The sequence below is a fragment of the Bufo gargarizans genome, chromosome 9 (assembly GCF_014858855.1).
Source record: "Bufo gargarizans isolate SCDJY-AF-19 chromosome 9, ASM1485885v1, whole genome shotgun sequence".
Taxonomy (NCBI): domain Eukaryota; kingdom Metazoa; phylum Chordata; class Amphibia; order Anura; family Bufonidae; genus Bufo; species Bufo gargarizans.
In genome coordinates, this window is record NC_058088.1 from 96,790,098 (window position 1) to 96,806,582 (window position 16,485).

The 16,485-nt window shown below is 44.8% G+C and overlaps 1 protein-coding gene across 5 annotated transcripts in view; it reads right to left on the minus strand.

Moving 5' to 3' along the window:
* Positions 1 to 16,485, minus strand: part of SH2D1A (SH2 domain containing 1A) — a 146,207-nt gene that overhangs the window by 55,494 nt on the left and 74,228 nt on the right. For 2 of the 5 annotated variants that reach the window (XM_044268735.1, XM_044268738.1), the window contains one exon: positions 5,148 to 5,301. In XM_044268735.1, the coding sequence (XP_044124670.1) occupies positions 5,148 to 5,284 (137 nt within the window). In that variant the 5' untranslated portion in view covers positions 5,285 to 5,301. Of the gene's footprint in view, positions 1 to 5,147; positions 5,302 to 5,388; positions 5,437 to 11,470; positions 11,493 to 16,485 lie in introns of those variants that run through there. The other 3 variants (XM_044268740.1, XM_044268736.1, XM_044268739.1) reach the window with 3 other exon arrangements.

The window sequence follows — 16,485 nt, forward strand, 5'->3', positions numbered from 1 at the left end:
GTTATTTGGTCAGTTTTGGCCGCATAACTGCCCAAATAAGTGAAGTGTGCAGTGATTCTAAGAGTGACGCCTGTCATCTACATGTCATACTGACTCAGTATTGTTTCACTACCACAGCAGACTACCTATGCGTGTTACTGCAAGGCACAGTGTTCTACACCACTATAAATGCTCTCTGCAGCAAGAAAATAGCCTTTTTGTAACGCGATTCGCAAATAAATTCGGGTCGAACCTAATTTTTTCTGAAAATTCGGTGAACCAGCCGAATCAAATTTTTGAGAAATTCACTAATCTCTAATTATTATTAGAAGAAATACTAGAATATTCTTTTGAACTACTTGTGTTCTGTCGATCTACTAACCTACCGAAACCTGATATCTGCCTCTCGGTGTGCAACACCATCATCACTCCTAGGCAGCACACCCGCTGTCTCGGGGTGACTTTTGCCAGTGATATTTTTTCACCCCCTATATTCAATCTCTCTCCCGCTCATGCCACCTGCACCTCAAAAACATCTCTAGTATCCGCCCCTTTCTCACTATGGAAACAACAAAAACTCTCATTGTTGCCCTGATCCACTCCCGCCTTGATTACTGCAACTCACTATTAATTGGCCTCCCCCTCACCAGATTCTCCCCTCTCCAATCTATTCTTAATGCAGCAGCCAGGGTCACCTATCCGTCCAACCGCTACTCTGATGCCTCCGCCCTGTGTCAGTCATTACACTGGCTACCAATATACTATAGAGTCCAATTCAAACTGCTCGTCCTCACCCACAAAGCCCTCCATAGTACTGCACCACCCTACATCTCTTCCCTCATCTCTGTCTACCACCCTACCCATGCTCTCCGTTCAGCCAATGACTTACGACTGACTTTCACAAAAATCCAAACCTCTCTCTCCCGGCTCCAAGATTTCTCCCGAGCTGCACCGGTTCTCTGGAATTCCCTACCCATAAGAAATCAGGCTCAATCACAACATGCCCAGTTTTAAGCGTCTGCTAAAAACACATCTTTTCAGGGTGGCCTATCACCTCCCTTGATCTAACCTCCCCATAGCCCATTTATCATTCCCTGAAGCTGAGCCTTCACTGCACCCAGAAGCACTTTGTATATTGGCTGCTGACCGGCTCATGTGGCTTTATATCTGCCCCCCTATTCTCCCAAGATGGCTGGACTATCGTACAAAACAAGCACTTCTACCTTTTGTGTCACCCCTATCCCCTCATAGATTGTAAGCTCTTGCGAGCAGGGCCCTCATTCCTCTTGTTGTAATAATCGACTTGTCTGTTACTATGTTATTTATGACTGTTTGTACATGAACCCCTGAATTGTAAGGCGCTGCGGAATATGTTTGTGCTATATAAATAAAGATTATTATATTATTATTTGAATGTTTTTAAACAGCCACATCTTTATAATGCAGATCTCTATTAGTCTTTTTGATGTATCACACAGTATATTTGAAAGAATATCACATTTGTTTTTTTATTGAGTTGTCCTCATTTTGGCAGTGAAGGAGATGGCACTTATAACCCATAACCCGGTAGGGTGCTTTAAGTCGTCTCTGCTAACAGAATGATCTTATCTCCACCGTCCTCTATGTTGTCAAAGTCACTTCATGATACCACTTCAAAGAGCTGCACATCCACGTTAAGAGACGTATTGTTCTCCTAGAGTATTTCTAGAGTATTTCTAAGTTTGTACTTAAAGAGGACCTTTCATCTGGCAAAGAATTGTGAACTAAGTATCATGATATGTACAGCGGCGCCCAGGGATCTCACTGTACTTACTATTATCCCTGGGCAACGCTCCGTTCTCCTGCTATGTCCTCCGGTATGTTCGGTCACTAAACTCTGAATCTGAAATCCATAACACATAGAGAATGCCTGTGTGAAAGTGCCGTTACTGCTCACATTTCTGTACGATTACTATTTTCAGTATAATTGGAGGTGCACTTTATAAAATGAAAGCCATCTGCAATGGTTACTGCTATGTACGAAAATAGAGACCATTTGCGGATGTGTTGTTCTGTTAATTTGATTTTAAGGACAAAATATAAGGGACAATTTTTCGTTTTAAAATGTGAACCCTAAAAATTAATTCCATATTTAGCATGTTGCCTATATATACAGAGGGTTGATGTTACATTGCATTCACAGGTTTTTACTTGCTTTTGCAGCTGCTGCTTGGGATTAAGTACTGCTGCTTACTCTTTCTTGTAACTAGAAGTTTTTCTTCTGCTCTGTTGTCCTTAGGTTTGAATTCATTTAATATATATGCAGCAATATAATTGCTTTAACATAGGCGCATTACTTTACACTTATCAACTCTAAAATGATCTGCCATGTTCTTGAGGTCACTTAGGGCATAAAGGTGGCATAAAAAAGAAGATACAGTTACTAAGTACCAATTTCTTCTATTTCATTATTAGTTAATCAATATCACTTATCAAAATCATTCTGCAGCAAAGCAAAGCTAAACCAAATACAATTTCAGAAAGTGTCTATTCAACCATGTAACGCTTGTTGGATCTAGGTCATGCAAGGCCCATTGAGCCTACATCTGTTTTACCATCTAGTTCACATTCTTAATTTAACACCTTGTTTTTGCTTCTCACAGTAAGACAGCACCCTTGTTATTTGTGTGTGATCTTTGATCTCATTTTCCTTGCTAGCTGTCTTCAAAGAAGGTAGAGGAAGTAGACGCATGCTATACCTATACCTTTATGGCAGTGAAAAGAACATGGTTTTAGAACTGGACCTACACATTCAATAGCTGTTGGCCAACAGCTATCTCGCTGGATTCTTCCATACCGACATGCATTCAGTTTGGCTGAGAGTGTATGTGTTGTCTATGGGGAGAGACGAAAGCTACTGCCAGATGCTTATGGTGGCAGCTTATCTCCTGGGAGAACAAAAGGATTTTAACGAAAATGTTCAGATGATGTTGGGAGGCAAGTCTGGATCTCACCATTCATACAAGACCAGTTATGTCAAGCTTGTAGCCCTCCAGTTGTTGCGAATACAATGCAATACATTGTGTATAGGGGCCTTAACATGTTGGCAGTGCATATAGGTTGTATTACTAGGTGATTGGACTTGTGTACACTTGTAAACTTTGGTAGCTGATGGTAAGTGGTATAAATGTAAAACTTTGGCTTCAGTTAAGCTTTTAATTGGTAATATGGGAAGGACAACACACTATTGGAATATCTCCAAAAAATCCAAAATCCTCATAATTCACCAAAGCAACTTATATGCCAATTTTTATATTATGCATACATATCTCTTCAATTCTTCAATCTTCTTTAATTACTTGAGCACTAGTGATGGACAAACATCGACCGGGACGGTTCTCGAATGCGATCGCGCAATCAAATGTTTGCGAACCGCAAGTTTGCGGCAGGACCCATTCACTTTAATGGCAGGCGAACCTGAAAAACCTTCAGCTTTATATTTGCAGCCCCCAAATACTTAGTAGAAGTGTACAAATAGTCCCACAATATGGACAGTGACATACTAGAGGGGGATCAATGACAAAAATTCCAACAAAAGTAGAAATGATTTGTTCCAATGGCATTTGTCACTATCTGTAGCTGCAGTATTGCAGCAGAACCGGACCCAACTGCTGCACAATACAAATGCACTATAATATACTTTCTATATTAGAAAGTATATTATAAGTATATTACCCCCCTCAGTATATCACACCTATCGATAGCACACCTATACCAGTCCTTAAAAGGACTTTTGCGGCCTTATTAGCTAGCGTTTGGTGTCCCTAACTGTCTGCCACTGCTTCACACAGCAACCTCTCTCTACATTGGCAAAAGACTGAATGTAAAATGGCGCCCAGATCAGGTTTATTTATAAGGTAGAGGGTATGTCCATGTGCTGAAACATCTCAATTGGCTGTCCTGTGCCACCTGATGGATGTGTCATGGGTCAAAGTTTTTCACAGTGTAAAAGAATATAGTGCCATATGTTTGCCTGTTTGGCGAACCATGAATGAGTAAAGTTCGCCGCAAAATGACCGCCGGGTGAATGTCTGTATTCTGTTATGACATTTACTAGGACATTTAATACTGTTTTAATGTTTGTGATGGGAAACTACATTTTTGCAACTTACGTTATATGTTGGTAAATTCTGTCAAGTGATCGGTTAAAGGTGGATTTAGAATACCCGATTTTCTAGCACATTATCGGGAACGGCTGTTCCTGTGAATACTCTATCCAGACAATCTGCCCATCTAAATGTGCCGCCGATCACCCAATGAACGAGGGGAACGCTCAATCATCGGGTGATCTTGTCATTTGTGCAGGCACGCCAGTCATTGTTCCTAGGCAGCAGATTGTGCTGTCTAAACAGTGATCTGTTGGCCAGAAACAATGATTCTGTATAGGGACGAGGGATCGCGATCCCTCATTCTTAGGCCTCATGCACACAACCATTCCGTTTTTTGTGGTCCGCAGATCTGCAAAAAACGGAAGCCGCCCGTGTGTCTTCCGCAATTTGCAGAACGGAACGGGCGGCCCATTGTAGAAATGCCTATTCTTGTCAGCAAAACGGACAAGAATAGGACATGTTCTATTTTTTATTTTATTTTTTGCGGGGCCACGGAACGGAGCAACGGATGCGGACAGCACACGGAGTGCTGTCCGCATCTTTTGCGGCCCCATTGAAGTGAATGGGTCCGCATCCGTGCAGCCAAAACTGCGGACCCAAACAACGGCCATGTGCATAAGGCCTTATACTATGAAGGAGATAGGTGCATGTAAATGCAGTGGTCTCCCTCACTGAACGAGCAACCGATTGTCAGGAAGGAACGCTTCCATTCCTGTAACATTGTGCGCTGCAAGGACTTGATTGAATTAAGGTAGTACAACAATAACTAATTCAATCTTACTAGGTAAACTCTAGTATAAACTATAGTCTAGTCTTGAAGACAGATCATATATTGACTTGGTTAAGACTCACATTGAAATTAATCAGAGTATTACCTAAGTATATCTCAAGGTTACAGATTATTTCAGCATTATATGGTTAAAGATGAAGAGCAGACTGGCTATGCATTCATCGCTAGCAATTACTGGACTAAAAGGTCTACAATAGATGAAAACAACATGAGTTATCAAAAGTACTTACAAGACACAAAGACAATACATGCCAGGTTTCGTCTCACTATCACGTAGTAAATAACTTCCATCTTTTCCAGCTTCGCATAAAAGTTTCTCTCCATCTTCACGGCTAAGTTTTCCATGGTAAACTGAAATATTCTCCATTTTCTACAAATCGTAACCTGAAAATAAAAGGGAGTTGGTCTTCCTGAATAATGCTAAAGGGAGGTAACTGCAGAGAACTGTGTAAACACAGAAGTATAACCCACAAACCAATGTCACACTGCTGCAGGAATTCATCTAGGGTGTCAAGTGTGACAAATCTTTAGCATCATCTCCTGTGAGTTTTGAGTGATCTCACTGGCGCACCGTATAAGTTGATGTAGGACGGAAGTTTCCATATGGGGTAAACTGAAATGTCACTGACACAAATGGTGTGAACTGAGTGTGTGTGTATAGTCCAATGGGATGACCAGTCATTGATTAGAGGAAGAAATAAGTTTTATAATATTTATTTGTAAGAGTCTATATTGAAAATGTTCATACATGTGTCACTCAAACCAAATTTGCTTTTGCAACAATCTTATTTAGTAATGCTGACCTGTCTTCCATAATTTGGAGAACTATAACATTATTAAATACCCAACACTGTTAAAGAAGAGCTCTCGCAAAAAAAATATTCTATGACAGTATACTACTACAGATTGATCTGGATAGATTGCAGATTGATCTGGATAGATTGGAGGCTTGGGCAGATAAGTGGCAGATGAGGTTTAACACTGACAAATGTAAAGTTAAGCACATGGGAAGGAATAATGCAAGTCACCCGCACATACTAAATGGTAAAACACTCGGTAACACTCACATGGAAAAGGATCTAGGAATTTTAATAAACAGCAAACTAAGCTGCAAAAACCAGTGTCAGGCAGCTGCTGCCAAGGCCAATAAGATAATGGGTTGCAGCAAAAGGGGCATAGAGAACATAGTCCTATCACTTTACAAATCACTAGTCAGACCACACATGGAGTACTGTGTACAGTTCTGGGCTCCAGTGAACAAAGCAGACATAGCAGAGCTGGAAAGGGTCCAGAGGAGGGCAACTAAAGTAATAACTGGAATAGGGCAACTACAGTACCCTGAAAGATTATCAAAATTAGGGTTATTCACTTTAGAAAAAAAGACGACTGAGGGGAGATCTAATTACTATGTATAAATATATCAGGGGTCAGTACAGAAATCTATCCCATCATCTATTTATCCCCAGAACTGTGACGAGGGGACACACTCTGCGTCTGGAGGAAAGAAGGTTTGTACACAAACATAGAAGAGGATTCTTTACGGTAAGAGCAGTGAGACTATGGAACTCTCTGCCTGGGGAGGTGGTGATGGTGAGTACAATAAAGGAATTCAAGAGGGGCCTGGATGTATTTCTGGAGTGTAATAATATTACAGGCTATAGCTACTAGAGAGGGGTCGTTAATCCAGGGAGTTATTCTGATTGCCTGATTGGAGTCGGGAAGGAATTTTTTATTCCCCTAAAGTGAGGAAAATTGGCTTCTACCTCACAGGTTTTTTTTGCCTTCCTCTGGATCAACTTGCAGGATAACAGGCCGAACTGGATGGACAAATGTCTTTTTTCGGCCTTATGTACTATGTTACTTATGTACTATGTCACCTGTTAGAAAGGTACACGATGATGTAATCTGTGATGGATGTAATCTTCTTACCAGTGTCTGTATTTGTGAGTTATCCCCTCCCTTATGCTTCTCAGCTGTGTCATGTGACCAGCAATAATACTTTCCAAAAAACACAGCCGCTTATGTGTGGACAGGAAGTCCGTTTCTCTATGTATTCCTATGGGAGCCTCAATATCAGTCTCATAGGAATGAATAAAGAAGAAACTGACTTCCTGTCCTGTGTCAGTTGGAGATCAGAGAGTTGGTCACATGACACAGCTGAAATATAGAATAGAGAGGATAGCTCACAAATACAGTCACTGATGAGAAGATAACCTCACCACAGATTACATCATGTACCTTTTTAACAGGTCAGAGAATATGAGAATACATTTTTTGTGAGAGTGTTACTTTAAATTAGCCATAGCTGAGAAAACACAGGAAGTCTATTATCAGCTCACCCCTAATGGGTGGATATGACTCTGGCTGTTCTAGCCATCCAAAGGTACACAATAGGAAGTAAATCCAGCCTTCCAGCAGGATAAAAATGTAGCCTTTATTCCATCAAGGTTAAAATATAGTCACATTGTGTCCGTAAGCAGAAATGTAGCGAGCCCGACCAACAGGGGAATTATATGTGAGGCCACGGTGTGAGCATTAGGTGGGCCGAGGTGAATACAGTTCTGGTTACTCACAGTTATGTCGTCCCTGGGCAGGCCTGCACAAGTGATAAGGAGAACGGCACAGGAATTCTCTGGGGCACACTCTGGTGTAAGGGACACAGGCCAGATGGTGGTTCGAGGTGCCCTTGATGGTCTGTATTAATGTGCCTATGGCAAGGTCCCTTGTAGTCGTGACGCCAGTACTTTTTATGGTGGTACAACCATTTACTGTAGTGTTAATTGAGGAACTGAAGACTGAGACAAGGATGGTGCAATCCAGCTTATAACTTTTACTGAACGTTGCTCCTAATAATGGTTACATCCAAGTATAAAACAGTCTCTTGTACATCCAGATATGAAATACTGTCTCATGCATACGGGGGTAGGATATTGTAAGTCCTCAGGTAAAACAGGCTCTTTGTCTTTTATATATATGAAAGCTACTGCTTCAGACTAGGCTTTTGAAGTATAAAAAGTCTTAAGCTGGTATCAACTCTCGCCTTGTTCTAACCTGAATTAAAAGGTGGTTTTGAGAATCCTTAAACTTCTATTTCCAGTGCTTTTCCGACAGTTGACCTAACTGCCCTCAGGATTTAAACTGCAGGTGTGGATGCCGGAAACTGTGTCCTATACCTAATTGCAAAGGTGCCTGGGAAGCCTTTGAGTATGGCCGTTTGCTATCCTTTGACTTGAATAACATACACTAATCCCTTTGAATACTTGCTGTTTGGAGCTTGTCACTGGTCACCCCGGAGGAGTGAGCTATAGAAGTGGATTTCTCACCTCTAGGCTGAATCTTGTAGGCTTTAACCCTGGACTGTGGAGCCAACAGCAAGAGAGCAGAGAGGCAGAAGGCCTCCCTCCAGCAGGCAGCTACATCATGGCTGCACACTGACTAGACTTCAGGGAAGACCCCCCCTAACTAGGCCTGAGCTAAGCTATATATACACTGTAACACTGTAGTGGAGAAACTAGTGTAGTGCACCCTAACTAGGCCTGTGTAAAGGATCTTACACATAAAATCACATAGTGACATGAGAGAATATGACAGGAGATGAAGAACAGCATACAGGCATAATATATGACAATAAAACATAATCAAACTAGTTGAAAGAACACATTAATCCAACGTGTCTCTGACTCCTCTTTGTCCTTAATCATTGGTCAGTTAAAAAAGCCATGTTAAATCATCCAGGTCACAATGTACCAGCTCACCATTTCATATGCTCGCCATTTTCTTATTAGCCTTTGCGTGCCACTCTGCTCCAACCTCATGCTGCTCTGCTGCTGGGTTATGCGTATGTGCCAGCTATAGCGGTCTTGAACTCATGCCAATGTCTACATGCCGTAAGCCTTATAAGAGTTCTTCTCATATCAAAACACTCTAGGCCTGTGATGGCTAACCTCCAGCACTCCAGCTATGGTAAGGTAAAACTACGACTCCCAAAATGTACACTTGCTCTGCTGTTCTAAGAAATCCATAAAAATGAATGGAGCCTGCTGGGAGTTTCACCACAGCTGGATTGCCAGAGGTTAGCCATCACCGCTCTAGGCCATTGGATTCTTACTTATCCCCTTTAGTATTGTCCATGGTATTCTTAGAGTGACAGTAACAGGACTTCAACTCCTAGAGAGTGGTAATGGTACAGAATTTTCTTCATCTGTAGATAGTTTGTTTGTGCATTAATCTACACTGAGTTAATTGCACCCGGTCCCCCAGAGTCCATGGTGCATCATTCTTCACGTTCTGCTTCTCAACTGTACTACATTATTTAGCACCTGCACTTTATTTTTTCTTTTGTCATATGTAAACATTTTTCTAGTAATCAATGCAGAAATCCAGGCAATTCCAAAGGGTTCACTTATTTTTTTTTTTCTGGCAAATATATCCTCTCTTCAGAACTTCCAAATATCTACCCCACTAGTCTTCTAAATAGTTACATTTAGTCACGGTGAGGTTCACCGTGACGTGTGTTGCCGTGCAGGCTGGCTACATGCCTTTTGTGTACTGGCTGCGCGTGATTCCGTGCAGGCTGGTTGCTTTTCGCTGCATGCTGGCTTCGGTATCTAGTGTGAACCTGCCCATGTACGTGTGTACCCCTTTGACTGTATCTGTAGTTCTGTATCCGTGAATCCTGGTTGCCAAGAGCAACGCCCAGTTCTGTATCGGTGTATGCTGGTTGCCAGGGGCAATGTCCAGTTCTGTTCCTGTGTGTCTTGGCTGTCTGAGCTCCGGTTCTGTTGGGGTTAACTTTACCTGTCTGCTGTGCCTGGGTGTGTCTTCCTAGGTGCCTCCTTACCCAGCTATATAGACCTGTAGCTGTGGTTCTAGGGGTCAGGTCAGTTTTGTCTGTCAGTTTATTCTGTTCAGTCTGTCAGTCTTAGTCAGTCTGTCCTTTGGCCTGTCTGTGCCTGGCTAGGTGTAGCACCTTGCTTCTGTTCCTGGGGGTTTTCCATTTACCCTTCGGTGTGGTGTCGCCTGGTTTTGCATCAAGTGTCTGTTCTCTAGTGTCTGTGCTTCGGTTCCTGTCTTATGTGCTTTGCCATGTTCTGCTCTGTACTTGCCTATCTTATGTATTATGTTTATGTCCATTATCTGTTCCTGCCCTGTATGCTTGTTTCATGTCTCCTCCGGAAGTGGGTTCCTGGCTTCCCCAGAGGGGGAATCGCTAACCTGTGTGTACCTCTGGTTCTGTTTGTCTATCCCTGGTAGGTAGGGGCCAAGCATTCCGGGATCGTCCTGGAGGTGCGACCAGTGAGCCCTCGGCCCAGTCATCCCCACCATCTGGGGCTCTGTGAAGTACAGGGATCACTGGCTCCTCCCTTCAGGTGTTTGTTTGGTCCTCCGGTACTCTTGGTCCAGTGGTATCGTTGCCACTTCTGTTTATATGCTTTTCTGTCATGTCTGTTCTGTTTGCCTGTGACCTGCTCATATGACGTCCTGGAGGTCTTTATGTACAGTTGTGTTCAAAATAATAGCAGTCAGACAACACTAACCTCACTAACCTGATCAATCATTGTTTTTGGTAGAAATGATATTTCTACATGGCAAATAATTTACTAGCAGGTGTAGTAGAGTAATAGAAATTCAACAGACACAACAGTCATGATATGCATGCTGCTGATTCTGTGTAATTGAATCACTAATTGAAAGGGACATGTTTAAAATAATAGTAGAGTTCACTTAGTGAGGTCATTAATTCTTTGAAAAACAGGTGGCAATTATTGCCATATTTAACGGGAACCTGTCACCTGGATTTTGGGTATAGAGCTGAGGACATGGGCTGCTAGATCGCCACTAGCACATCCGCAATACCCAGTCCCCATAGCTCTCTCTATTGTGTCAAAAAAACGATTTTATAGATATGTAAATTACAAAAGATAAAAAAAGGGGGGCAGTAACATAATAAAACGCAACTTTTAATTATACTAGGTAAGAAATGCTATAAACCGGGAGAAAGGAACCCCTTACAAACATAGACAGACGAACAAGTGCAGGACCTAAAAATTGTGCTCCGCGACAGACAAGCAGCGACTCATTAGCTAAGGTTCCAACATAAGAGACTCAAAAACTAGTGCTGGGTCTGACAAGATGCAATACTCCAGACATGTGTTCTGCAGTGGTTAAAGCAGGGTCGCACACTAGGTTAGGTCCCTACGTCCGAATCCCGTAAACTAATACTGGGTCTAGCAGGAAGTTTTTTCAAAACAAGGAATGGTCTTACTAGTTTCGGTACAGAAACCTCACTATTCACAAACCGCAAAGTCAGTAGAGAAAGCGGTCACTTCAGGCTTGCGAGCTTTATATATATTTTGGCTTACAAGAAATCAAAGAAAAAACACTCTACACCACATGCAAATACAAAACAAAAATCACCCTTATTTGCTAAATGGTCATTAGAACATTAGGCACAGAATCAGCCTCAAAGAAGAAACTATGTACAGTTTTTTTTATTAGATAATTTAGACAAGCACTTTGCTTTGTTCTGCTGCCAGTAGTTCATGAAGCTTACCTAGTGAAACTGCATGAGCCTTCATCTTCTATGCAGGGATCAGTACAAGTGACTAAATATCACTGCTGTTTATAGAACCAGAGCAGCATGGATTGGCATTGACCCTGTCAGATATTTATATTTAGGTATTAGAAAATTGCTGTGAATCTGACAACAGAGGTATTCAATGACTATAGTATTCATAATAGAGGGGAAGTAGATGTGAGAAGAGCACACACAGTTTTCATAATTGTTATACAACTTAAAGGAAACCTGTCAAAATTAAATGCACGATTGTCACAAACTCACCTGTCTGGCCTCCAGCGATGCGGTCTCAGGCTTCGGCATGGCCACGTTGTGTGAGAATAGCCTCAAAGCTGCGGCCACATCCCTAGCATTAGTTTCTCCCTGCAGTGTGGCTATGCTGGGGGAGATTGGTGGCGGGCTGAGTGACAGCCTAGCTGCCCAGTTACTCTGTGGATTGTAAACTGTCCTATGGAGCGCTGAGTCCATGGACCTATCAGGTTCTGATCCATGGACTCTGCGCTCTATATAAATCTCCTCCTGGCAATTCACATTTGATTCCTAACTGTGCACCCAGTCCCTTTTTGGATTATTTGTATATTTGACCTTGGCTTGCTTTTGACTACTCTTGTGATTTGGGTCTGTGTTTTCCAACTGGTTCTTATCACGGCTTGGTTATTTGACTACCCTTTATCTCGTGATTTGGTACTGTGTTTCCTGTCTATTTCGGATCTCGGCTTGGTTATTTGACTTCCCTCCGTCTTTTTGTTTTGGTACTGCATGCCTGGTTCCAACCAATTTCTGTTCTGTTTTGACTTTTTTTTGTGTTGTTTTTGTCTCTTTCATCTGTCTTAAACCTTAGTCGAGTAGGGAACGTCAACCAGTTGTGGACTTTCCGCCTAGGGATTGCATTGGAATCGGGCAGGGAAAGCGTGCAGGGTTCCAGTGAGGGCTCACTGTCTGTGTCTTCCCTACCGACTGCTGTTACATTACTGGCCCTAAAATACTTGTCTGGGTGACCTGCATTATTATGGATGCAATGGCAGCATTGGCCTCTCGGACGGAGGGTATTGGCCAATTAGTTCAAGAGCTGGCACAGACGGTACAGCAGCAAGAGTCCCGCACCCTGGTCATTGCAGCTCCATCAAAACCGAAAGTGAAGATCCCTGACCAGTTCACTGGTGATCATAAAAATTTTGTTGCATTTCGGGAGAGCTGCAAACTGTATTTCTGCCTTAGGCCTCACTCATCAAGGTTGGAAGCTCAGAAGGTGGACCCACAGGAGTGGGCCTGTTTCCTGTCACCCAGTTCCCCTGAATTATTTTCTGTGGAGCGATTTCTTTTCCTCATTTGGTCTACTGTATGATGAGCCAGACAGGGCGGCTTATGTGAAGAGACTGGTTTTATCTTTGCGCCAGGGCAGATGACCTGTGGAGGAGTACTGTTCAGAATTCCACAAGTGGTGTACTGCCTCGGGATGGAACGACCCAGTTCTTAAGTTACAATTTAGATTAGGTCTTTCTGACATACTGAAAGATCTTCTGGTTAGCCATCTTAACCCAGGTTTCCTTGACGAAGCTAGTCTTTAGCTATTCGACTTGACAGACATCTTAAGGAACGTAAGCGGGAAAGATCTGTTTATGTCCGGCCTTCTATTTACTCTGTGTCAAAGACCCTTGCGGAGTCCGAGGAACCAATGCAAGTCAGTGCCATTGTAACAGTCCTACAGGCTCACCTGAGTCAGAGGACAGCTGGCTGGAGGTAGGAGTGGAGCCCAGTGGCAAGGACCGCAGGCAGGTAGTAAGCGTGGTCAGACAATCCGGATGGCAACGGTGGTAGCAGTTCAGTAGGTAGAGCAAAGCAGAAGAGTAGTCGGTAGGCAGGCGGTAGGTCAGGGCAGGCGGCAGTAAGCGTGGTCAGACAATCCGGATGGCAACGGTGGTAGCAGTTCAGCAGGTAGGGGCAAAGCAGAAGAGTAGTCGGTAGGCAATTCCTGGTCAGCAGTGGTAGTAGCGGTAGTAGCAAGTAGCAAGAGCAGCAGATGAGGAGAAGCTTGATCAAGGCTCAGGAGCTCAATAATCAGCAAGCTAGAGTGCAAGGGGCTGGACTTATATAGGGAAGTACCAGGTGTGGGGAATCAAGGGTGATGAGCAAGGCTTGGCAAGACTGAGGTTAACTAATAGGTTTCAGGGAGGAATGTCCAGAGAGGATGGTAGCCTAGTAAGCAGGGCTACTGCCTGGGATGTGGCTGGTCACGGGTTCGAATCCCGACAGTACTCCCCCCCTTCCAAGGTGACCTCCGGGCACCGCAGGGGCAGGCTTACCGGGGTGCCGTTGGTGGAACTCTTTTACCAGTCTGGGGGCGTGGACATTCTCTTCTGGCTCCCAGGAGTTATCCTCGGGAGGGTAACCCTCCCACCCAATTAGGTACTGTAGTCTTCCCCGGTGGATCCTGGAGTCGAGGATCTTTGCGACAACGTATTCTTCTTCACCCTGTACCCTCACGGGTGGTGGTGGGGGCGAGTGGCGGCCTGTGAAGGTGTTCTCCACGTAAGGCTTGAGGAGAGAGCAATGAAAGACAGGGTGCACCCTAATGGAGTCCGGAAGGTCGAGCCGGAACGTGACCTCGTTGATTTGTGCGGTGATCCGGAACGGACCCATGTATCTTTGAGCAAATTTTTTGGAGGGGACCTTCAATCTGAGGTTCCTGGTGGACAGCCATACCTTGTCTCCCACATGGAAGCCCGGGGTGGGTTTGCAACGTCTGTCTGCTCCCTGTTTAAAGCGCCTCTGGGCAAGCTGGAGGTTGTCTATAATGTTCTCTTGTGCCTCCTGTAGGGTTGTTAGGCGTTCGGCCACTGCTGGGAGGGTGGAGGCAATGGGTAGGTGGGGAATGAACACCGGGTGCGAGCCTGTGTTAGCAAAGAAGGGGCTGTGCTTGGTTGAGCTGTGCTCAGCATTGTTGTAGGCGAACTCGGCCGTGGGGAGATGATCAAGCCAGTCATCCTGCAGGTGGGAGCTGAAACAGCGTAGGTATTGCTCTAGGGTCTGATTAGTTCTCTCCGTCTGCCCGTTTGACTGAGGGTGGAAAGCAGAGGACAGGTTCACTTTAACCCCGAGCGCCAGGCAGAAGTTCTTCCAGAGGCAAATTGTACACCTCGGTCGGAGACCACGTCGTCCGGGATCCCATGCAGCCTGAAGACCTCTCTGAGAATAAGATCGGCCGTCTGTTTGGCTGTGGGTAGGCCTTTGTAGGGGATGAAATGGGCCATCTTGGTGAGACGGTCGACCACGACCAGGATGGTGTTCATCCCTTTTGAAGGAGGAAGGTCTACCACAAAGTCCATGGAGATCGAGCCCCAGGGGCGGGAGGGAATCGGGAGAGGTTGTAACAGACCCACGGGAGAGGAACGAGGAGTCTTATTGCGGGCACAGACCGTGCACGAGGAGATGTACCTCTTGATGTCCTCCTTGTATGTTGGCCACCAGAAGGAGCGGGAGAGAAGCTCCTGGGTCTTTCTTGTGCCAAAATGGCCGGCCACCTACGAGTCATGGTTGAGTTTGAGCACTTCGAGCCGTGCGATTTCTGTTACATATAGTTGTAGGTCCTGATGAAACCAATGACCGTTCTTAAACGTAAGGCTGACATTGCCTGTGGGGTGGGAGAGGAAGGGGTCATTTTCATATCCTTCTTTGATTGTGCCCAGGAGTTCTTTAGAGTAGGTGGCCCCTACGACCCTTCTCTCGGGCAAGATGTTATTTTGGCCCTTGTTACTCTGTGAGGGCTCGGAAAACATTCTGAAAAGGGCGTCAGCCTTGCCGTTTTTTGATCCAGGGCGATAGGTGATGAGATAGTTGAAGCGGGAAAAGAATAGGCTCCATCTGGCCTGTCTGGCTGAGAGTCTCTTAGCGCTGCGGATGAACTCGAGGTTCTTGTGGTCAGTTAGTACGATTATGGGGTTGGTGGCTCCCTCCAGCAGGTGTCTCCACTCTGAGAAGGCATCCTTGATCGCCAGTAGTTCTTTGTTCCCGATGTCATAGTTCTTCTCAGAGGGGGACATCTGGCGGGAGAAATATGCGCACGGGTGTAATAGCATCCTCTCCCCTGTCCGTTGTGACAAAACTGCCCCCACCGCAGAGTCTGATGCATCCACTTCGACTGTAAATGGGAGCTCGGGGTTCGGGTGGATTAGGATTGGGGCAGAAGTGAAGAGGAGTTTCAACTTGGTGAAGGCCTCCTGGGCCTCGGGTGTCCAGGAGAAGGGGACTGCCTTCTTGGTGAGTTGGGTGATTGGTGCTATGACCTTGGAAAAGTTCCGGACAAACTTCCGATAGAAGTTGGCGAAGCCAATGAATCTTTGTATCTCCTTCTCGTTTTTCGGAACGGGCCAGTTCATCACAGCTTGGACCTTCCCCGGGTCCATACTTAGGCCCTCTGGGGAGATGATGTATCCGAGGAACTGAGTGGTGGTTCGCTCAAACTCGCATTTCTCTAGCTTGATATAGAGAGAGTTCTGTCTGAGCATCTGCAGTACCCTGCGGACGTGTTCGCGGTGCTGCTCGAGGTCTTCAGAGAAGATCAAGATGTCGTCCAGGTAAACGACTACAAACAGATCCAGCATGTCCCTGAGGACGTCGTTAATGAAGTGCTGGAAGGTGGCGGGAGCATTGCAGAGTCCGAAAGGCATGACCAGGTACTCGAAATGACCATAACGTGTCCGGAAGGCGGTCTTCCATTAGTCCCCAGGGCGGATTCGGACGAGGTTGTAGGCCCCTCGAAGGTCGAGTTTGGTGAAGATCTTCGCTTCCCGGAGTCTCTCAAGGAGTTCGGAAATCAGTGGGAGCGGGTACCGGTTTTTTACGGTTATGTCATTAAGCTTTCTGTAGTCTATGCAGGGACGCAGGGAGGAGTCTTTTTTCTCTACGAAGAAAAAGGGGGCTCCCGCGGGAGAGGTGGAGGGCCGGATGAACCCCTTCCTCAGGTCCTCGTCCAGGTACTCTTTCAGAGCCTT